Source organism: Emydura macquarii, unplaced genomic scaffold (genome assembly GCF_026122565.2).
Source record: "Emydura macquarii macquarii isolate MOO-44397 ecotype Brisbane River unplaced genomic scaffold, CSIRO-AGI_Emac_v2 contig_2768, whole genome shotgun sequence".
In the NCBI taxonomy this organism is placed as follows: domain Eukaryota; kingdom Metazoa; phylum Chordata; order Testudines; family Chelidae; genus Emydura; species Emydura macquarii.
The window spans coordinates 24,597,439-24,621,883 of NW_027132905.1; the positions used below are offsets into that span (position 1 = coordinate 24,597,439).

General features: G+C 37.9%; 1 protein-coding gene across 2 annotated transcripts in view; it reads right to left on the bottom strand.

Annotated features, from left to right (window-relative positions):
* Positions 1 to 24,445, bottom strand: part of SLIT3 (slit guidance ligand 3) — a 676,405-nt gene that overhangs the window by 584,354 nt on the left and 67,606 nt on the right. For both annotated transcript variants that reach the window (XM_067566650.1, XM_067566651.1), the window contains exon 4: positions 18,668 to 18,739. In XM_067566650.1, the coding sequence (XP_067422751.1) occupies positions 18,668 to 18,739 (72 nt within the window). The remainder of the gene's footprint in view (positions 1 to 18,667; positions 18,740 to 24,445) is intronic.

Sequence of the window (24,445 nt, forward strand, 5' to 3'; positions counted from 1 at the left end):
TAAAACCAACTTAGAATAACAAACAAGTTCAAGTAAAGGGAATAGTACTTACTCAGAGCAAGGCTAGTTCCAGCAACTGTCATAGGCAGAAAGAAGGAACTAAGGGGGCGTAGGGCCGGCAGCACCACATATACCATGGCATGTGGAGGGAGCTCCAGGGGGCGCCAGAGCCAGCCCCACAGGATCTGCTAAGGGGAAAAAATTCTGGGTAACTGCGCATTGAGGCGTGCACATACTTATAGTGGAATGGACATGAGCAAGCACTTGAAGAAGAAGAAACATAACAATGGGAAGGGCAAGTGCTAACAAAGTCAATTCAGCTAGAGTAGATGAGGCTTATTCACAACCATTGATTAGAAGGTGAGAATGTGTGAACAGTGACAATTACTTCTTGTAATGAGATAACCATTCCAAGTCCCCAGTCAGACCCATACTGATTGTGTCAAGTTTGCATATGACTTCCAGCTCTGCAGTTTCTCCCTGAAGCCTGTTTTTGAAGTTTTTTTGTAGAAGTATGGCAACTTTCAAGTCAGCTACAGAGTGTCCTGGAAGATTGAAGTGCTCTCCTACTGGCTTATGGATGTTACCATTTTTTATGTCTGATTTGTGTCCCATTTATTCTTTTGCATAGTGACAGTTCAGTTTGGCCAATATACATGGCAGAGAGGCATTGCTGGCACATGATGGCATATATTACATTAGTAGATGTGCAGGTGAATGAGCTCCTGATGGTGTGGCTGATGAAGTTAGGACCTGTGATGGTGTCACTAGAGTCGATGTGCGGGCAGAGTTGGCAACGGGGTTTGTTGCAGGGATAGGTTCTTGGGTTAGTGTTCTTGTATGGTGTACGGTTGCTGGTGAGTATTTGCTTCAGGTTGGGAGGCTGTCTATAAGCAAGGACAGGCTTGCCTCTCACGGCTTGAGGAAATTATTATTTTGGAAGGGTGGAGGAACTATGAAGGAAAGCAGCTGAATGAAGAGGCAGACAAAAATCCTGCGCATCTGAGAAGGTATATTTATCATGCACACAAGTTAGTTCCCGTAGAATCAGTTCAGAAGGCTTTGAGGATGACAATTTTCAGTGCAGCCTGTGACCATCCTTCATTTCCAACCACACAGAAAACAAGCTGATGCAGGATTCTCCTTGATGCTGTCAGCATGATCAGCATAATACCACACAAAATTCTCTACATGTGATTTCCTGGTAGAATGCCACAAGAAAGTTCTCTCACAATGGAAGCTAATTTGTTTAGCCACATACAGAAAATGTGGTTTATATATTTTTACACTTTTTTATTTTTCAACGCTTTTTCTTACAATTCATGAACCATTTTGAAAGTCTATATCTGGCATTCAAACCACACATAAAGCATCAAAATTAACCTATGAGCATAATCACCCAGGAATAAAGTCAATCTATAACAGCTATTTCCTGAGAGTGGATGTCCTTCCATCTGCCTCCAACAAACAGCCCTTCAGGCAATTTATTGTACTGCAGCACAAAAATGCACACTGGCAGTTAGCTGAAAAACATGTTCTTCGATCATTGCCACAATTTATTTTCTAAAAATCAAAGAGACAGAAAAACAGACAGAAAGAAAGACAAAGATCTATAGACTTGATCACACCAAGTCTATATACACAGTGAGAGACTTTTGGGGGTATTTTTAAAACGGATATCCTTTTAAGGTTTAACAGTGCAACTGGTCCTTATTCACTTGAATAGCTGCACTGAGATACAAAGGATTGTTTATGAATAGAAGGATAAAGATCAGTCCTTGGACTTTTTATTACATAAGCCATATGTCACATGCCTGTGTCTTATTTCTTAGCCCAGCACAACACATTAAAAGCATCTCAATGGCTGGGCATCCTTCTAATGGTAGCCAACAAGCCGCTCCTTAGCTCTTATTTATGGTAGCACCAATGTTTTGTGTTATACAAAGCTTATGTTCTTATGTATAAGCTATTTAATTTTTAAATATTGTATAAAAGGCTGTAGTCTGCAGAGCCGTAGAAGATTGACTGTACTTGGAATATGAAACTTCTTCAGACACTAGACTTGGTATCTCTGTAGTTCAGCTGCATATTCACCTTTTTGAAAGTCAGTGACAGACATTCATTCACCTCAAGCTACAATCATGTTCTCTCTCTCAAGCTAAGCAGAGTCAAATCTTCGAGTATGAGAATGGCAGACTTGTGCAGAGAACCTGTGGGGCTGGAGGAAGTGATGGTGATATAGTAGGGTCCTCTTCCAGTGTTTTTCTGATATGCAACTAACAGAGGAGCTGTTAATTTATGAACATATGAGATACCACAGCACATCTTGGAGGAGTAGCAGTATTTACTTCAGAGACCTTTAAATACCTGAAATGCATGTGACAGGTATGTCCAGTTATACCAGCAATGTATAGTAAGAAGCTCTAGAAAGTCCAGCCTAAGCCTCCTAATACTTTCCTAAGGTAGGTATTATACATCTTTTAGTTTCCAGGAATATAAGTATAGCAGTTAGAGATCTAGATGGCTGATGGGATTGGTGATGGGAATGACCTTTCATCCCTAAGCCATGGTTTGAAACCCAGGCCTGGTTTATAGTGTCCAGAAGTTAAGTCTCTTTGGTAGCTAATGAACTCATTTCAGTTACTCAAAGTAAGCATCCACATCACAACTGGCATTAATTGCAAGATATCTCCAAAATAGGCACAAAGGACAGAATTGATAAGTAACAAACTAGCTTTTTAGCTCACTATGACGGAGCATATTAGAGAGCTATAGTGGGGATGTTTGCATTCTACTGCTTTACCTGGTCTTCCGTATCCCAGGGCTGTTCAGCATCTTTCACAAACACAATATTCACTTCTTTTGTTCAAAGGGCAGCAGATTTAACAGGAGAATTATTTCAAAGGCTAAAATTAACTCCATGATCTATGCCATGATCTATTAACAGAGACTGATAGCTATACTTACTCTGCTCTTTCCCTCAATTACAATGATTAAGCTTTGCAGGCACAGAGTTCACTACTGATTCTAACTCTGTTTCTATGAACGTTGGTCAGATTTTGACCCATTACATAGTTTAGTGTTCTCCAAGATGATTTTCATCTGCCAACAAAATCAGCCAACGTGAAAGTTCAGAATGAAAAGTCAGTTATGCATCAATAAACTAAAACTTTGCTTATAACTTTGTTTGGGTTTTTTTTGCAAACTAAGTAATACTCATATAGAAACAAACTAATGCTTTCTGACTGCACTGAAATCTACTGGCAATTTGCACAGCTGGTCCGCTACAAGTTTTTGTGCTGCAGAGTTCAACAAAAGCCACTCATGACTTCAGCAAATATGCTGATTTCTTTATAGGCCAATGGAAACAATGCTTCCCTAAACTCGGATTCCCAGAAGCAGAAGCCAGAAGAGTCAGAATCCAAGAACTCTGCTGTGAGGGTTTAACTAGCAGCATTACAACATGAACTGGTGCTAGCAGACACTAAAGGTCCAAGATCCTAAAGACAAATGTATCAGCATGGTGAGCCAATATGCCCACCCACAATTATTGACTGGCAAAAATCTGTAACTCCTTGTAGTCCTAAGGAAGTTGTATGATTTTTTCCTTCATAACAGGAAGCTGAGTTACACTATTTTTCCCCAGGTTTCCTTAACACTGTAAAACACAAGCAATGATGATTGGTAAAAAGAGCACACTTAAGAACTGGTGAATGTACATGACCATCCTATGAAAATATATGTCCACTTCTCTAGCTGGTCATTGCCCACAGCAGGGTCCTGCTGCAGTCATCTTTGCTCCCGCACTCTCAGATAGAAGCAGTCAACAAAGAAGCCTCATGCACTGATAGCTGGCTAAGAGACTGCACCCTTTCCTGTTACTGAAGGCCAATCGATGATGATTCATACTTGTCACTTCCAAATGATATTATTGTAGTGCAGTGCATCTGGTGCTGGACATGAAAGAACCCTGAACTTACAGCCCAATTGCTAAGCAGCACCAAAACAAATACGTTTCACATGTTCCACACAGGGTATCTCCCCAGATCCGAGTCCAATCCAAAGTCCTTGTCCTCATCTTTAAATCCGTAAAGAAGCTGGACTTGCCTAATTCAGTGGTCACCTTTCGTCTCTGTGACTTGGTATGGCAGCTGTGAGAAGAAGCTATAAGTATGGATTCAAGGAAAGATCCTGGATCTCTGGACTGTTTGGACTCTTACAGGGAAGTGTACCAGATGCAAAGCAGAGATCCCCACAGACAATCTGGGTACCTTGAAAAGACTTTTGGGAAACTGGCACTTTATTACATCACTGCCACCATCTGGAATTGCAAACTGTGACTCAACTGTGCATATATTTTACCTGCTCTGTCCTCCCAATAACTCTCATTTCCTTTTCCTAGCTAATAAACTTTTAGTTAGTTTACTATAGAATTGGCTGCCAGCATTGTCTTTGGTGTACGGTCTAGGATATCAATTGATCTGAGATAAGTGACTGGTCTCTTGGGACTGGAAGCCACCTAAATATAATGTGATTTTTGGCATAAGGAGCCATTTTATCACAAAGTCCAATTTGTCTGTGTGGCAAGATAGATGGGAGAGTATAAGTGCTGTCTGTGACTATGTTAAGACTGGTACAGTGATCCAGAAGTTCATACTTGTTACTTGCTTGGTGAAATCTAATTATAGAACATTCCACTAGTTTTGGGTTTCTGCCCTGTTTACTGACGCACTCACGGTTATGAGCCACTCCAGATAAAGTGACAGTTGCTTCTCTCATGTGTTAACTGTGGCATATTAGTTGTCTCATCATATGCGAGAAATTTGGGCTGCTTCAAGCTATTAGTGTATCACTGGAATGAACTGAAAGCTTTAATGTAAATTACTTCTGTCTTAAAATCAAGTAAACAAGCCCCCATAAATAAGCTGCACAGAGTTTTTTGTTAACCTTGTTACGTTATCTTTTCAATTATCTAGTATGAATCTCAATATAAAAACTGATGAAGTGCTTCCCAACAAATAGTCATCAAATTATATCTAAAAAGGCACTGTTAGTAACATTTCCCATGTTGAGATAGGTAATCATGGTTTAGTTAGAAAACTACCTTAATTAGCATATCAATTTAGTGTTCTAAATTGAAGGCTTGCTAATTGGTTTTAGGTAGCTAGCCAATAAATGTGCACAATAGAGAAACAGAATGACCAGCACCCCTCTGCAGAACTTGTTCCAATGAGTTTGGTATTGTTGAGTTACAAATGAGAGATTTATGTCTTTTCATCAGAAAACGACATGAAAGTAACTGAGCTTTTATATGTGTAAATCTTCTTATAAGTAAACCAACCAAAATAAAACACAAAAAAGCAATAAAAAATATTGGCATAGATTCTGTAACTGAAAACCGAAATTAGTTTTGAAAAGCAAAGAAATGAAATATAAACACCCTGAATAGTAATCTGAGCCACAACACACATGCCCTCACTAAAACCAGCGCCTAACATTGGTGCTAGAACCAATGCCTAACATTTTCACTGAGTGGCCTCACTAAACTCTGCTCGTAAACTAAAGCTGCTAGCAAGAAGGAATTCAAAACTGGAAACAAGCTACATGACTGGCTGATACACTTAGTTTTTCCTCTTTATTGTTTTAGAAAGTAGTGTGATGAATCTGCTGAAAACAATAGGTCAGCAGAGAGCAATGTGATAAATCTGCTGTTGTTACTCCTCTGTTCCCAGACTGGAGTATGATAAGTCAGCCAAGAGGGAAAGGCTTAGTGGCATTTGCGAGGACAGTATGAGACATGGAGAAATAGTGGTAAAAGCAGCTTTTCCTGATGATTATTGAACATGACAGAGCTGGAGTTTCCAGAATAGCCTGTACATGGTTGGGTCTACCTTGGTTGGTTTAAGCATATATGAAATATGTATATAAAAATGTGTAAATAGTGTAAGTAAACAAAATGACACAATAATCCGCTCCATGATATTAATTTCTGTCCATCAATGAAGTTGACCTGCTACAAAGGCCCATAATCCACAACCACATGAATAAGCGGCACAATTGATTGACTTCTTTAGTGGTTGATAAAGTTTCTCTTTCAATACTTAACTCTAGAATGTTGATAATATCTGTCATTTCTCTGAAGCCTGCTAATTAGCTTTCCACTGATGCATCTAGTCATCACATGTACTTTACTTGCAGATTTTACATAACTCTAATTTCCATTAATCTTATGTCTGTTCAACATCAAATCTAGTGTTTTTGGTCTTTAAAAGACTGTCAAGAGGAATCTTGGTATCCTTGTCTGAGCTAATTAGATACGATGATTACAAAGATGCCACTTTTCTCTCTCACTTTTTACTGATGTGAAAGAGGCTATATTTTAAGCAAGTGATTGTTCACAGCTTTAGGATTTTATAATCATATTACCTCAGCAAAATTAGCCACTTCAATTCAACTGAGATGGTCTGAAAATAGTGTTTTTCAACACCATTTTATAACACATAATATTGTATCAAATAATGACTTTTTTCATGTAAGTATATGCATTTTAAATACATCGATATTTCTGAAAAATACCTGTTATGAGGTTAGAAGACCAAAATCCTACAATGGGTTCTGAGTGAGTGGACCTTTGTGCCCATCTGGTACTGCACTGACTTCACGGGGGTCCATATGGGTGCAGGGATACATCTGCACCCAACTCCCTAGAAGATAGGTCTTGCCCATTAGTTTAGTTTAGTTCAAGTTTGAACACTGCATAGAACTGACTATTATTCATTTTGGAAGCCTGCCTAGAGTTTGTGTAAAACATTCAGAAAATTAAGGATTCTTGCCTGCTTTGCATATAAGTCAGACGAGAAAAGATCAGTCAGATGGTTTACAGCCTTTGCTTATTCTGCATGAGTGAATGTACACATTGCAAACAGAGATGAAGAATGTGTACTGCATTGCAGTATTTAGCCTTTCTACTTTATCACCTCAAAAGCACATTCATATGCCGTTATTTAGAATGTTGTCAAATGTATTGCAAAGAATACTTCTACCAGATTATTTTCTAATCAGCTTCCACAACTCCTCCTCAATATTGGTCTAAATAGCCTAGGTTTGTTGAACCAGGCCAGACATAGCATTTTCCAAGCAATCTGTATGTATCTAGGTTTCAGGATGGGAATAACTTGATGGGAGTTGATGTATAATAGGAGGGGAGTTATTGAGCATTGAGTTTTATTGGCATTGGGCCATTTCCACCACAGGAACTGAAGGACAGCCACCCTGGCTGAGAGACTTAAGTGCACACACACACAAAAAAAACACCTAAGTAAGCCTACTTATCCTGTAGGCCTTCAATAGCTGGGCTAGGTGCCCAGCACACTAGCTGGGGGAAGGGAGGGAACTAAGCCTGTTTTTAACTCTGAATTTTCTGCTTGAACTGAGGATAACGAGAAAGCAACCTCTCTTATCTGAAGCAAAACAGAGATATGACCTGACACTGGATGCTATCATACTAGAGTGTTTTGAAAATTTGAATTAATCTGTGCTACCCTTTACATATGGGAAAATCAAGGGACAGAGTAATATCCCAAAGGCTACTGAGTGAGTTAATGACAAATTAGGATTACAAATTGGGAATTCCTGGACCCCAATACCAAACTCCAACCCAGAAAACATGCTGGCTTTCTGAAAATGTGTGAACATTTTATTGTATTAAAAAATAATGCAGAACACACAAAACAGTCCAGTTTTGCAGCTTATGGAAGAATGCTGCTGACTTCCATCAATATAGTGGTGTCTAGTGTGTGATGTTTCTTCTGGAAATGTTCAGTCATTTGCCACAAAGGGCTTTAAACATTTACATAACTGGATGACCTGATGAGTAGAGAACTTAATAAAAGGTAGCCCTTACCTGACACACGATCCTGAAACCACAAGCAAGGTCTGATGAAGTACCACCCCCTCCACTGATTCTCTCCCCCAGCAGCCTCCACACTGTTTAGGAAAACAAGACATCTACAAAAAATAGTTTTAAATAACTAACTTCACACAAGGGGGAGACTGGAATCCAGGATGGAGAATTTCTAAGACTGCCTTATTTATTTTCTACTAGTAGGTGCAAAAAATCTGAATGTATATATATATTTTTAATTTAAATATAAGAGACCTCTGTTTGCACTGGGGAAAAAGCAGTGAACAGAAAGATACAATTAGACTCTGCAGTTAAGGACATTTCATTTCCAGACATAATTTTGCTAAAATATGCCATTTACCACTAAAGCAAAAAAAGCAAGCAATAAAATGGCTCCAGCTTGATAAACAGAATACATGTCACCCAACAATCTCCAGTATGCGCTTCTGACCTAACGTACATCTTTTCAAATCAGAAGTGCTCCCTAGAGATCAGCAAACATTTATTGTAATTATTTACTGTCCTCTGAACAGACATGCTGTGATCTACACACACTAAAACTACAATTATTGGATCTGGAAAATACCATAGCAACACCCCATTATGGTCCGTACTATTTTGTCATGGCAATGCGCAGCAACTCAAGCTCACTGAATAGCTGAATTGTAAAGGCCAGGCTCTAACATGAAACGATATTGGAGCTTTAAGTCGACGGCCTGTGAGATCTCTATTTTTCTATCTAGTGGTAAAGAAATGAGAACATTAAGAGAATTTATGAACTGGTTGCTTGTTCTGAACACAGCTTCTCTTGATGCTCATTAGATAAAAGCCTCTGGGGATTAGGTCAGAAAGTCATGATTTCAGTTTCATAAGCATGAAGGTGGAATTGTGAGCTTAAGGACTGTCGTTCTAGATATGATCTCTTTTAAAGTCCATTTTTGGAAATCTAGAAATGACCTCAGAAATATTCTGGCTACACTTAATCCCTCAGGTGCTGTATCAGCCAAAAGAAAGTAGTAATAGGCAAAATCCAATCCACATTACACTTGTGTGGACTCAGACCAAAAGAAGCTGACCCACTGGGCCAAATTCTGCCTTAAATTGCACCTGTGAAGAATTTGGCACATTGAATCTGGATGCTTAACTCGAGTTTTCACACCTTTGGATATACCGTACATTCAATAAACACGGTGTCAGCTGTGTAATTCCCATTAATGTTGTTGGAAATTACTTAACTAAAACCCTGTCTAAGAATAACAAATGGATAACACACTTAAATCTTCACATCAGATACACAACCAAGTTTACCAGAAGGAAAAACAATTCCGAAGATTAAAATGTATACATTAAATAAAGTCAAACTCTGACAGTTAAACAGGTGGCTTGAACTTCTACAACTCCTGTTGTAAATTCATCCAAGTGATTTTGCTGAAATTTCTGGATCCTGAACAGGTCACACATTTGTGATCACACTCATCAGGCTCTGTCACTCTTTCCATTATAAACTTATATGTTCAGGTGTTTTTAATGTAATAGTACACACCTTTTGCAGGTTGAAATTGGGCATTCAGGGTCTCAAGGTTAGAAACGCTCCAAAAAGAGTGTTGTTTCTGAAAGGTCTTCAGAAAATACAATATGTTTAGGTCTAACTTTTATGTATGGACAAAGAATAGCAGAAAAAATGGAGGTTAATGAAGGTCAAAAAGAAATCCAAGCTTTTCAGTTTTTCCTTGACATATTAACAAGTCTAATCACATGCTCACTTGCTCAAGTCTTTTTATACCCTACTATGCATTATGTCTGTATTAGCTAGCATTAGTGTACTGCTTCTCTCATCACAAACTAGACACTTAATAGAGGAGACGTGTAATACAGTGCACAAATTCAATATGTAATCTTTGAGGAAATTATTTCCATTTGCTAATAACTTTATATTGAGTAAGCAAACAACCCCATGATAAAAACGCAGACATATTTCTGTTGAATGGGAGAATTTTCATAGTTAAACTTTTGTCTCTTTCCTTTCTGTAAAAGCTATACAGGCCTGTTGCAAATGTTATTTAATATCTGCAAAGCTCTGAAGATCTTTTGATTTAAAAAGGTGTTAAATTCAAACATAAGCATCAAACAGCTCCCAATCAGCCATCCACAATCTGGGATTCAACAAAATCATTTGTTGAATGGCATTCTGAACAGCTTTCAGAACACTGGGGCATCTTTGTTGGAAGGAGAAGTCAGTTTTTCCCACAGTGGAAAAATCTATTATATACATGGCAAGTTCTCACTTTACAATTTCTATGAAAGAAAAATTATTGTATTATTAAGCATTGTCAGCACTTTTAATGATAAATATCAAAAAGATAAATAGTAACACAACTCTGCATTACAACCAAAGATGGAATAAATTAGTGTAAGTGAATGAAGGCTGTAAGGTTCCCTCTTTGTTATAAAAGCATCATTTCATGAGCAGGATTGGTGCCAGTTTAATTTCTCTCACCCCTACCACACAATAACAGAGAGGAACAGCATGGTCTAGTGGATTGAGCACAGGCTTTAATCTCATTTTTGCAATTAACTGTGTGTCTTAGTTCAATATTCATCTTCTGTTTTCTTACTGATCTATTTTTTCTAAATGGAAATTGTGCTCTTCTCCTGCCTTCACATCTATTTTGAGGACTAATTAATGTTTGTATGGTGCTTTTCGAATGGAAAGCATAATGTAAGGACCAACTATTATTGCTACCACAGTAAAATCTCAGTGGAATGCATTAGTTTACAGTTGGGTGATTTACAGTTGGAGCTGCTTGCTTGTTGTGAGGGGTGGAGGGAGGCAACTATACGCCTTGTAACTAACGGATGATGTTGCTAATGATTGAATCTCTAAGGTCTTGATTCAACAGGAGAGAAAACAGCATACAGGTTTTGTTCAGAATATATTTCCTTACACTGCAAGATTATTTTCATAGCCCAGAATAGATAATGCAGCCTGCTACAATGCAAATAAACTGAATTTACTAGACGTATTACATAAAATGCACCCATTCTCAGGCAACGGCTAAACAGGATTCCCATTCAGGAAAAAATAAGTCCTGATTAGCCATAGATGTGAGAGTAGTATTCTGAGACCAAGGAGTTTATTAATTACTGTTACAAAAACTTCTTACCTGCTTTATTTCACGAATTATTGTGAAACTACCTACAAACTTTTCTAATGATTTACTAAGAAATTAAACAGCGTTCACCCTGTAGACCAAGTTGGTTGGCAAATTCGCGTTGGCTATAAATATTTGGAGCATGTTACAAACTATATGATGTTATATTCAATAACCTTTACCCATTAGCATCTGACAACTTTTTATTATTGAAAATAGATCTGGTCTCTCTTTTCAAACACAAAGGAACTGGATTTACAGTATTAATTTTCCAATTGATATGCTTTACCTGCATGTCTTCTCTTGGGCAGGTACAAATTACAAGTTAAAACTACAAAACTTTGGTGCTTGATTACTTGCAATGCTTTACAAGCCTTTGCTTTTAAAAAGGTGCTGTATGTACTTAGTCAGACGTAAGTTTTGCCTGGACCAACGTATTTCACAATTCTAAAATCTCTCTGCTGCCAGGCTGCATTTTTAAACTTCTAGATCTTTGTATTTTAAGATATGTCTACCCTGTAACAACACACCAATGGCTGGCCTGGGTCAGCTTTCTGAGACACACATGGCTCAGGCAGTGGGGCTAAAATTGCAGTGTAGATGTTCAGGCTCAGGCAAGAACCTAGGTTTTGTGCACACCCCCTCTTTGTGAGATCCCAGACCTAGGCTTCAGCCTAAGCCCTGGCTGTCTGCACTGCCATTATATAGCCTTGCATCCTGAACCCCACAAGCCCATCAGCTGATCCAGGCCAGCCACAGGTGTTTGAATGCAGTGTAGACATAGCCCAAGGCTGTTGGCAATCTACTGTCTTCATATATTTCAGACCTTCTCATCTAATCCGGTCCATCTATTTTTCAGAACCTCGCTGGCTTTGTGAACTGACAATATACTTCTATGGGTTACAGAACCTAACATGGACACTCTTCTAACCACAAGTCAATTGTAAATTCAGAAATCTAACCAATCATTTAATCTCATTCAGGCTAGCTTTTTAAAAATGGTTTTCATTCTAGAGGCATACTTCCAGTGAAGTGATTTGGGTTGGCCTTTGTCATTTAAAATGCTACACAGCTCAATAGGTTTATGTTGTATTCTTTGTACAAAAATGTAAATGTCATGATCTTCTCCAGAAGTCACCTATGCATACAGAGGGTAGAAATTATTCCCTTAAACTCAACCCACAAAAAAGGTGGGTTTTTTTGTTTTTTGTTTTTTAAAAACTGATGGAATTAAAGTTCTGCTTCTCATGTTAAAAAAATTTAATATAATTACAAATAAAAGCTTGTTTTTACAGCTCTTAAGTAGGTTTTTGTGTTTACACATACCTCAGCTTGCAACGTATTTTAAGTTTAACATTATTTTTGTTATTCGTTTGTTAACTGGTTGCCACCTCACTTACCTTGACTTCTGGATTTAGTAAGGTGCTCTCCCCCTAAGTACCTATGCACGGATCCAAGAGATTTAAATATTAACTTTAACAGTGGTTCTAATAAAGGTACTTATGTTAGATATGAAATTATTTGGGAGATAAAGTTTAGTTTAGGACCCAGGCAATCAAGACAACAGAAAAATGACAATTATGCACACCAGGACAACTGATCATTGGACCATTTATCATGAGCATTACGTTAAAACTCTTATCTTCTAAGATAAAGCAAATATTAAATCCATGAGTTCCAAAGCTCCACCTTCCAAAGCAAAAGCTCCACATGTTTTATGCACCAGTCTCTGAGAAATTCATTTTGTGGGATGTTTCACATTCCACTTGAAAGTTTATTCCTCTATATATTCCTGCTGGTAATGTCAACCAGATGTGACAAAGAAGCCTGTGAATAATCATAAAAATTACAAGCATATTCTAATTCTGAGGTACTGTAAAATCATAGCTTGTTCTCTACCACCCGACCTCACAGAGGGCATCTAGGACTACTTGCTCCTTTTAGAATGCTTATCAGTGAATGACTTGTTCTTCATCTTATGTTAATTACTTATTAGCGCCAAGGCTAAGCAGGGCACTTCAAGGTAAATATCAAGCCATTTACTTGATAGTTTTTCAGTCTAAAATTAGATCAAGCAACTCAATGACAACTGCACAGTGAGATTGGTTGAGACAATCTAGAAGAGAGAGAAGATTCTATTTCATGATGTAGCTTCCTGCACAGAGAAAAATAGTTTGCAAAGTTTTTATTATTAATTAATATTTGAAAAAAGTGAACAAAGCAAGTTTCCACACTGAATAATGCTCATCAGCTCTGATGCACTTGGTTTTAAGGAGATATCTAAATAAGAAGAGTCTACAGTTTTTTTTCCGTGCAACATTGAAAATCTACTTTGAAATTTTATATACATAAATGAGATAGGTTTTTTCACTGAATTTATATTTCATGTTTTAGTCTTCGACTCTTCTTGTTGCATACAAACATTAATCCAAGAAATATGTTGAATATGGAAAGAATGGGAAACAACTATAGATTGAAAATGCATGTTTCCCCAGTAAAGCTGGAGGAGGAATAACAGCAGCTAATTAAATATTAATTGAAATTAAAGTATTACAGAATATCTATGCACACAAGAAAAAGTTGAATGGGTCATATATGTTGATCAAAATTTATAACTTCTTTTCTAAAAAATTCTGTTCATCACATCAAAAAGTACTAAGTATGTATTGAAACATATATTTCACTGTGCATGAATATTCTTACGGAGCGTAATCATCATCACATGGAAATTAAGGCCCAGCAAATCACAACATCAGGTATTGTTGCCTACTTGTGGGCGACATATATTGGGCCTGATTTTCATAAAAGCTAGTACCTCAAACTCCAGCTGAAGTCAATGGGAGCTGTGAGTGTTCAGTCAGCACATGAGAATGTCAGGGCTAAGGCCAGCAGTCACAAAAAACTCTCCAAAACCAAAAGTATCTTACACGTTTCTAGGATCCCAAACAAATCTTGTCTTCAGGTCAAAGCTCAAATGTTATTTGTCCCTGAAGTTTTACAGTACCGTAATAGAACTACTGGGGAAGGATTTATGTATTTTTAAACAGTCTTCACAAATAGCACAAAAGCAGTTTTAAAGACTGGGAAAGACCTCACTTACATTAACTGGAAATTATCTTTCACTGAAGTAGTAGGATGTCTTATTAAATTTACAAAAAGTTGCAAGAATCTGATTAATAATGAAACTCGGAGCCCAGCTTGAAAAGTAACCTGAAATTTCCCTGAAATTGAAGTTTTAATGAACTTTGATTTTTCGAGGTGAACCGTGGTTTGAGATAAGTGTTAATTGCTCTCTTTCCAATTTGAGAACTGTAGCGCTACAAGAAAGCGCCAGGTTATTAGATATTTCATCTGTCATCTGCAGTAAAGGAGAGGCCACAGACAAGGCATTAACTCAGGTTTTATTGTCAGCATTTGTATAAAAGAAGGAGCCCTTGTTTCCTTTGTTTCTGGGGAAGAAACGTAAGTGTCAAAGTATTTAGAAGAAACATTTTTTCAATGAATTTAACTATGTGTTGCTTACATTTAGTCCATAACAGGCAGTAAGGTCTGTCTAAACATACATGAGGAAATAGAAAAAATGGTCAGTAGTAGTTCTCAAGACCCAGAATTATTTCTCAGCTCCTCTGAAGGATGAGGTTATTGATTACAGTAGGTAAGCAGGTTCTGGTTTGCCAATACACATCCCAACACATGGTGAATGAACTTTTAAAATCAACACCAGTTTTTTCCCCCAAGGCAAGCAAATTAATGTGTATGGAAGAGGAATGCATCTGTTCCAGCTCTAAAGTCTGCTACTTCAGACACGTTTGCTTTAATATGTAGTCTTTAATATGCATAACAACACTGGAAAGAATTTTCACTCCCCCTTCCCCTCCAGTTTCCCCTAGTTCAAACAAAACTTGAAGGAGTTCTGCTGAAATTAAAAACATAAACACAAACAACTTTAGTCCTACAGTAAAACAACAGACAACATTTCAGCTCAGACAGTAACAGTTCCAGGCAGTCATGACTGTGGGGAAAAAAGGAATTTATATTTCTTTTGCAACTTTTGTAACCAATTCTGAAAACACTTGCAGGTCTTCTGTCGAACTACATAGGGTAACAAGAAGTATGCCCAAATGTTCATCAGACTGGATGACCTCCAGACCCCTGCCATCTATCGCACTTGCTATCAACACCAGTGTTAATAAATAAGATCAAATTGCTAGCTCTTATGAAGTTATCACCCTTTTAAAAATTGCCAGCTGGGTTTTTTCTAATTTTTAGGTAAAGTTGCGTTGGATGGCTTGTCATACATTTTCTTAGGGTCCAAAAACCTGTCATGTTTCTGCGTATTTCTGAAATAAGGAGCTGACACACAATTATTGGGGTTTCATGAATGTGTACAGTTTGTATATTTAAACAAACTCTTCAACCTTATATGCAACATTTTCTATCTTAGCTCTATTATTATGTCATTTAGTTTCCTTCAGCTACTGAATTAAGCAAGTTAGAGGCATAGATTGATTATAGAGAGCTGAATTAATAACTGACCTGGTCACAAATCTAGCAGGTTGTCTATGTTCTGACTTCTACTAAGAGGATGAGGAAAGAGATTTATACCTTAGTAGTCCAGTGGACTACCCTGTGTCAAACTGTGGCAGTCCATATAACACATGTTTGAGTACCGTGCATAACCAAAAATATAGCTAAAAATGGAACTATTATCATCATCTTTTCCTTTTTTTCCCCACCTCCGTTTATTTTCTTCTCTTTTTGTCTCACCCTCTGTTTAAGTCTTGTCACTCTTACTTCTATTCCCTCTTTATCTTCGCCTCACTTCTGTTATTGCCCTTTCTTGCTGTCTGAATTGTTCTCTTTTCTTGTAAGTTCATGCCAACCACTGAAAAGGAATGTCAGAGCCATGCCCCTTCACTGAAGTGTTTTACCCAGAGACCTATTGCTAGAGAAATTGATTAGCTTTGCTGGACTCCATTGAATTTAACTCACAGCAGGGAAGTGAGAAAAAGCACCTCTGATTTTTACTGTGGGTAGGTTCAAAGTAGTTGTTCAAAAATCAGATATCAGTGCTAGTTTTCTTATGTAAAAAAAAGGGGGAGGGGTTAGGCTGCTGCTCTGGTTATTCGTGCCCCACAAACATGTGTAGCAAAACTAGCCTATTACTTTTGGCAGCAGCAATAATGATAAATAGTTACTGTATCTAGCATACATGATTCATTTTAAACATTATTTCAGTTTAATGCTTGTACCTTTAAAAGAAAAAAAAAGACTGCTTCTGACTAAGCACAGTATGAGGGGATCAATCCCAATTACTACCAATGACTGAGATCCTGGGATCACATCTGCATGCTTCACTGGGGTAACAAGACTCTTTATTCATTAACATTTATAAAATGTTCTGATGGGAATCACTACAGAAGTGCAAAATTCATACTTAACTAGCCACCTTACATAATTACTCCCTAAGCTTTATAAAAGCACAACTATTATCCTAGTTTTCAAGGACAGTAAACAACTTGATTATCTGAATAATCAAAGGAACATACTTTTGAATATATTTATAATCAAAATACCTGACTACTTGCACTTTGCTTAGTTGCACCACCTTCTATTAAGGCGTACCTTCATAGGAGTGATACATGGAGATTTTTACAGATATATATAAAACCGTACAGATACTGCAAATATCTGCTACACTGACACCCGACATAATGGGAATACTAAACTAGAGTATTATACTATACCCCTTGGGGGAGGAGGGGAGGCAGTCTAAACACATAATGCAAGGAGATCCTGCCTGTTATTGAATCCTGATATGATCATTCTACTTGTGTATCAACATGCTGAACTGCAGAAGCTGCTTTAAACATAACGAAAACCACAGGGAGTGTGACAACTACCTTCTGCTTCTTAAATAACTGACATAATGTTACTACATACAGATTAGCTCTACATAATTTTACTTTAACAAGTGCTGGCATTTGCTTATAAAACAAACAATCCAAACGTTTTAGGATAATGGTTTCAACAGGATGTGGTTGTGGACAACTACCTTATCTACAAGGTATATAGCAGTGTATAGTTTTGACTGCAGAGCAGTTTCAACATGCGGAATTTACATAAACTTGCACTAAGGAACTTAGAAAACTCAAGCAAACACCACTCAGTCCTAGAAAGTCCACTCAACAAATATTTCCATGGCAGTTAAAAGCTACAGCAAGGCTAACATTCCAAAAGCAGGTGTTTGTTGCACAGTGGTAGATTTTTAAAGTAAAAAACAGGTATGGGCTTATGAGGTTTTTTTCTCCAGAATTATGCTGCTGATCAGAGTTGATACAGAAGTTTCAAGAGTTATGCAGGAAGTTCTTCACAAAGAAATTCTGACCACATGAAATTCAATATATGAAAAAAGGTCTCCACAATGGTACCAGGACTGCTTCTGGCTGAACATTGCCCAATTCTTCTGCTTTAAAACCTGGACAAAGAGTCTATTTTTTAAATAGTGAGTTGGTTTCCAAATCAATCTTCACTATCGCCATGTGTTTCACATTTCCACAGGAAGAAAAATTTATTACATTGCCTAAATTGATAGTTTGATTGCATAAAGAGGTATTAAAACACAATTATCGGAACCCCACATCAGTGTCGCAAGTTTTCATTCACTCTGTAGTAACTTTACAATTTCACTAGCCAGATCATAAATCTTACTAACTAGCCTCCCATAAATCTTGATAGCCAGCCTTTAAAAGAGCTTGACCATGTAACTTCTGATTCATTTTGTGGGGTTTTGTGGGGTTTTGTGAGAAGTTAATTTTCCAGGTTTCAGTAAACTGTTCTAGAGACACTCTGCCTCGTGCTTAATACAGACATAGCATTCTAATCTTGGTGGTATTTGTATAACCTTACTCCCCGCACGTGAAAGCACTATCAACTCCTCTTCCTTGCATTGACAACTTGGGGCAATCATGGTCAACATCACATTATTCTACTCCACTGAATAGACTGAGAAAAATATATCACCTGCCAACTTGTCTCTGTTACTCTTCTTCTGGTGTTCAAGTCGGCTCTAATGCCAATCTACAAATCTCATCTAACAACACCTTCAATCTCCATGGGAGGTGGAAAGTATTAAATTTTCCCCATTCTTTCAGTTTTAACTATCTCTGAATTTTGGCTCAGTTAAAACAACATGTCTTTAATTAACAGCTAGTTGTGACAAACTGTTTTATGCCATCATGCCCATCCTAAATAGCACAAGAATCGACTATTTCTCTGTGAACAGCTTACTACACTAAAAGCAAAAAGTTGCCACTTCTGCACTTATGCTCCAACTCTATATAAAAGGTTTTATATTGATTCTGAAGTCATCATTTTGAATCTACATCAATTATGGAACAGGGAAAGAAAGCTTGTGGTTTATTTCATGTACGTATTTATTTTCAGTACATAACTACTATAATGTAATGGTAAAATGTCCTCATGAAACTATGGAAATCTAGATATATCTTAAATGCTACTAAACTGAAATACCTAACCAAAATCTCATAGCAAATGCACTATCCACATAATGAAGCAAGGCACATACACAATAAAAGTAAACTGTACTTACAATCTGGTTAACTTCAGTGTGTTCTGGAAAAGCAGCTCTGGTAAAACCTGTAATTTATTCTTGTTCAGACGCCTAAATAAATAAAGAGAATACAGTTAATAAAAAAAAAGGCATTAGAATAATTTTCATGCTAAGGAGTCTTCCACAACACATGTAACTCCCATTAAAGGATGTGAAAAGCCACGGTATTAAACTAGTACAGAATGTATGAGCCTTTGTGTACATTATTAATACACAGGGTGAGGACATCGTGCCATCTGTAGACCACCTGGCCTGCTCCTTGAAAAATAAAATAGAGACAGCAAATATTAAGTCAGAACGCTATAGTGTGTATGAGTGTATCTACATTTTTAGAGTTGCGTTGGATGCTTACTAACATACAAATCACATGGCTTCCATGTTGCGTTTCCAGTGCTTTGAAGAGGTTTGCAGAAGGTATCTGGTTTTCATCTTTCTTTTTAAACATGTAGGCACAATAAGTTAAATATCCCAATCACTTTGGAATTATTTCCAGACTACCTATTGTATCTACCATCCATGGACATATGAAAATTTTAAAAAAGGAATCTGTATATTAAACATTAACTTTGGGAATCTGAGCACTATTGTGAAAAGTATGAAAACACATTTTAATGGGACTACTGCATCCTTGCAAAGGCTTCTGCGATTGGAAATGCAACCTATTTTATTGAAAGTATCTCCTAAAATAACTTTTGGGGGACCTGTTTTAATATCTATTTTATAGTTAATTTTACTATAGTCATTTAAAAAAAAACAAATGGTACCAGCTGGGAAAAGTTTATTTGCTCATCCTGTACTCCATCAACTACAAAAGTATCTATCATCCCAAAGTAAAAATGATCTTTAAAACAGTCATGCAAAACTGAAATCAGCTTAATGTACACAAAGCGACCCTCTTTAGAAACACAAATTAAATACTGCAATGTACAGCAGAAACAGACATCTGTTCATCCACAAGCTCAATAAATGTTAGTTAAATATACCAACTGACCTGAAGTCACAGAGCTAAAACTAAATATCTGGCTCCAGTCTCCCACAGAATAGTTCTGTTTTGTGTCTTTCCATAGCTTAAAAAAAACCCCACACAGCATTTGGCTAATCTGTCCTGAATGTTTATAACAGTAGTAATGAGTCTGATTCCAGGATATGATGGGGTTACTAGGGTTCTGCTCCCAAAAGGCACATGGGCCATTTGGATGCTTAGCCTCCAATTCCCGGTGTTTAATTTTTTTGGATGCTGAGTACTTTGTTTCATTTTCCATGCCTTTCAGGATTTATTCACATTACAGGCCTCCACCATTTTGGCCTGAAAGGTCTTCCACAGGGATTAGTCTAAGGTCACTGGGACTGAAAGGCTGGAGTTTTCATATGGCTACCATATGAATAAAGCCAGCAATAGAATGGAAAAAAGCAATCATATAGGTACTTCTCTTCCTGATATCAAGAACAGATAAGGTTGGGTTTGGAAAATTTGCATACAGCAGCACATACTCAAAATTACATACCTAATGCAAACAGTTAATAAAACTGGTTCACCTTCCGCTACATTTAAGTAGCAAACATCCAAATCAGTTTCCTAGGCAAATGCATTTAATAATGAAACATAGCAATAAATGAAATACTATCAAAAGCCACAGAACGGGTTTAGTCAGCAGGTGGGGGATTCTAAGTCTAAAAAGGGCTAGCAAAATGAACTATAAGAAAAGCAATTATTTGTGATAGTATATAGCCAAATGGGGTGAAGGTAAGGTTCTGTCACTTCTAGCATTAACTAGTTTTGAATAACTTAACCATCAAGTTGTTGTTTTCCTGAATTTGCAGTGAAAGCTGTGTAGACAACATGTAAAAGTGGTAGCCAAAAGAAGTTCTATAAGGTAGCTAATGGAAAAACTCTAAATATATTATTTAGAAAGTAAATTAAGATCCACACAGTTTATTGTGTGTAGATTTCAAGCTGATATGCCGTGATCTGCTTTGTGAAACTTTCCAAGAGCTCATGCCATTTTTCTTCATAGTAGTTTGACCCGGCCAGTTTTGGGGCCAACCTTACTCACTCTTCTGCTCCTTTTACAACTACTGGTTAGTAACCATCCTTACCTCCACCACCCAGAGGTGGCATCATTGCAGTGGTGTGATTTGCACTTTGGGCTCCTTTGTAAGGAAAGGCATTGACAATGTTACATTTCATACCAAAAATATATATCCATGATATAGGTATTACATCTGTCAGTTAACTGAAAAAGAAAACCTAAGAATCTTAATACATCTGAGGACATTTTGTATTCCTTTCTAATTTCCTTCAAATAGTTTTCTCAGCATGGGCGCTTCTTTGGGGACCAACATCTTTATTCTAACTCTCAATTGTTTTACTATTTATAAAAGGGAACTTTTTGGAAAGAGAATCACTTTAAGGAAATTGGTTTTTAGAATATGCTCATTGAATGATACTTTATGTAGTCAAGACTTGTAAATTTCAACTACTTGCCTCAACAGGGCTCACTCCCATCTGTTTTTACCAAATATAAAAATTGTACTTGTAAAATCTGCACAAACCTGGGTACTACTTTATTCAGGGTTCTTAATGATAGCAGCAGTCACATAAATACAACAATTATGGAATAACAATTGCAGCTATTTGCTAGCATATTTTTAGTCAATTCCAGAAGCTACTACACAAGCACAAAATTATCCTGCTGGTACTACAGCAAAATCCTGCATTCTCCCTTTATCTCCTGAACAAAAACAGCTGTATTGTTAAGGGGGGGGGGGGGGGGGCAATATAGTCTACAGATTTGCTACTCTTTTCAATCCTCACCTGACACAGGTATCTCCTAGTTGATGTGATAAAGTTACAGCAAACTGTGATTAACAACTATTATTAGGGGCACCAGGTCTGTCAATGGACTCTGTCAAGAAGTGACTTGCCGGCTGGAGCACCGTGTCATGGGTGGCTGCGGTGTAACCTGCCCTCCTTCCTGGCACCTTGTGCTGACAGCTGCTTTGGCTCTGCAGCAGTCTGGTTCTCCTTGTGACTCGGCCCTCTGGCCAGGTCACATGCAGCCCCACCCCTTCTGTGGTAACAAAGAGTACCAGAACACAGTAGTCCAAAGCCTTTAGATCAGGTTTTTAGCTCAACTGGGCTCAACGGTCTCTAAATCCCTTAACGTGCTTTCATGCCACCTTCCTCGGTGGCTAACAGGGTAACTCAGGCCCTCCATCTACTCGGGGTTCCAGTCCAGGGACAAGTGGCAAGTAGCTAAATCCTCCATTAGATCAGTGCTACCTCCCTGCACTACTTCCTACCTATGGCCTGTTTGTAGACTCTTTTCCCCAGTCCCTTCCTGGGCTCACGCCGCCACAAACGTTTTACCTTTTTCAGATTCTAGAAAGTTCTTTCCAGCTCTTGGACCAAGTGATGCATCCCTGGAGGCCCAGGCTCCTCTTTGCCTTTCCCAAAGATCTCTGTGTGTCTTCCTCTGGAGATCCAAACCCTGGGCTGCCTCCCTGTCCTGAGTCTTATTACCCTTTTGTCCAGGTTCACCAAAGGAACTTGCTCCACCCCTGTGGCTTCCCAGTCATGGTCTTCTGGCCCTTTGCCAGAGCTTCTTTCCTAGAAGAAGATCACAAAGCTTAATCTCCTCCTGGGGCTCTGGCCTCCTTTCTACTACCTTGAAATCCTTCCTTTATGAGTCACTCCACTCCTCACAGCTAAATCATCCTTAACTCAGCCACTCAGCTCCTCCCCAGCAGGTTCTAATCCTAAACTGGACCTGGCCCACCCTCTAGATGCAACCAGGTGCACTAATTGCTCTCTGGCTCCAGTTAACATTTTTCTGTCAATGTGGGGTATATACTCTATCATAACTCATTTTCTCCAACTCCAGCTACGCTATACAAAGGCAGCATTAAAACAACACAACAGGTTCAGAAACTAGCTCAGTACTGACCACCTCTTGCAGGTATCAGGCCTAACTAAGTGATTCACATCTAAAACATTCAGTTAAAGTTAAAACCGACAGGGGTCGAATGTGTACTGTTGCCCACTAATTACCATGGTGGGCAGTCTTTTTTGACAATGACAAGCATTTGAAACAATACAGTCCTGCTGTTTCAGGAACATATGTCACTTACAAAAAGTTACACCACACTGTAGTGCTGTAGCTTGGCTACCCCCGCTCCTCCCCATACATGACCATTTAGTAAGTTTTTACTCTTGCAGAAAACAGTGGCCTTCTAACTCAAGAACAAGACTAGACTCTAGAAACCTCAACTTTCCACAGTGAATCTGCTTACTTTGCTACTGCGTAGGTGCTTGCCAGAAATTGTTTAGTAGTCTATTATTCCCTCCTGAACAGGGCTAGTGGTTTCTTTAATAATTGTTTCTGGGTTTTAACTACATGAAATTTACTGTAACCAAAGGTCTAGGTATGCATCCAGACTGTTGCAATGTCAGAGCCAATGTCTCCCAGCCTTCTGAGGTTTCAATTACACTTTCAAAAATTTCTTCTCTTTTAAACGCATCAGTAGTCTGTATTCTGTCAGCAGCCTTGCACACTGCAATGTTTACTGGCCATTTCTCCTTTCATTTCATTAAAAAAGTTGATGTCTTTCAATTCAGTCAATCTGCATCTCTGTCTCTCTCACTGTGTTCTACCCTCTTATTCAATATCTGGGAGCTAAAATGAAGGCTTCCAATGGAGGACCTTCCACTAAACTTCATTCAATAGGATGCAATGTATGATCCGTCAATTTACTTAGCTTCTGAAGACAGTGGGAGTGATTGAGTCACGTACCGAGCTTTGTTCATAATTCTGTGTCAATATTTATGTCAATTCTAATATATTACTGCTTCCAATAATGGTTAATGAATTGAGTTTTGTTTTAAATGCTTTTTCTATTTAAGACATTGCTGGATTTTACTGGGATTTTATGGAAGTACAAGAGCACATGAAAAAATGTTTTGTGTGAACAGCCCCATTTTAGATGCTCCAGAGACTGGAATCCTGTTTATCTCTGGAACAGTCACAGCATGGGCAATAGAAGCACAGCCTTCCCAAAATTGCTCCATCATGATGCCTCAGTTCTGATTTCAAGCAACAACTGCTAGGAATCAAAGGAGAAATTATCCTTCAGCTCCATTCTTTGTTTGGAGACTACCAACAGTACTTGCTTAATGGCAATTGTGTTAAGGTCATTTATCTATTAGGAATAGGATTGACTGTCAATGCATTTTATATATTTCAGCAAACAAATGTCTGCAAGTTATGACTGCCTCTGATCTGATTCCCGTTGGTGTTTTTGACATAAGAATCCATATCCCATTACCAATTCCAAGCTAGTCATTCTCCTGACTGCTTTTATAATGTATACTAGAACTGGGCAATGACTATAAAACTTTTTCTGTGAATATTCATAGACAATGTTAAGGAATTCACTTTAGTTCAGTTTAAACCCACTGTATTTGCAAATATAAAAGTATTAGTTGCTAGAATAGAAAACTCATCAGCAGAACAACACTGAGGCTAAAAGTATATCCACCAGAGAGCAGATCAGCTTTTCAGAATTAAATAATTTGTAAACTCTATTTGAACAACTCAAATTTCCAATTATGGAAATTGCTTGCAAACAAGTGTTTGAGAAAAACCTAGCACCAAGAATTGTTCATGGTAACAAATACGTTTGAGAAAACTGCTGTCACAAAATTCAGCAGAAAGGCACATAGGTGAAGCGATCGGTTACTTGTTATTCGTCTAGGTT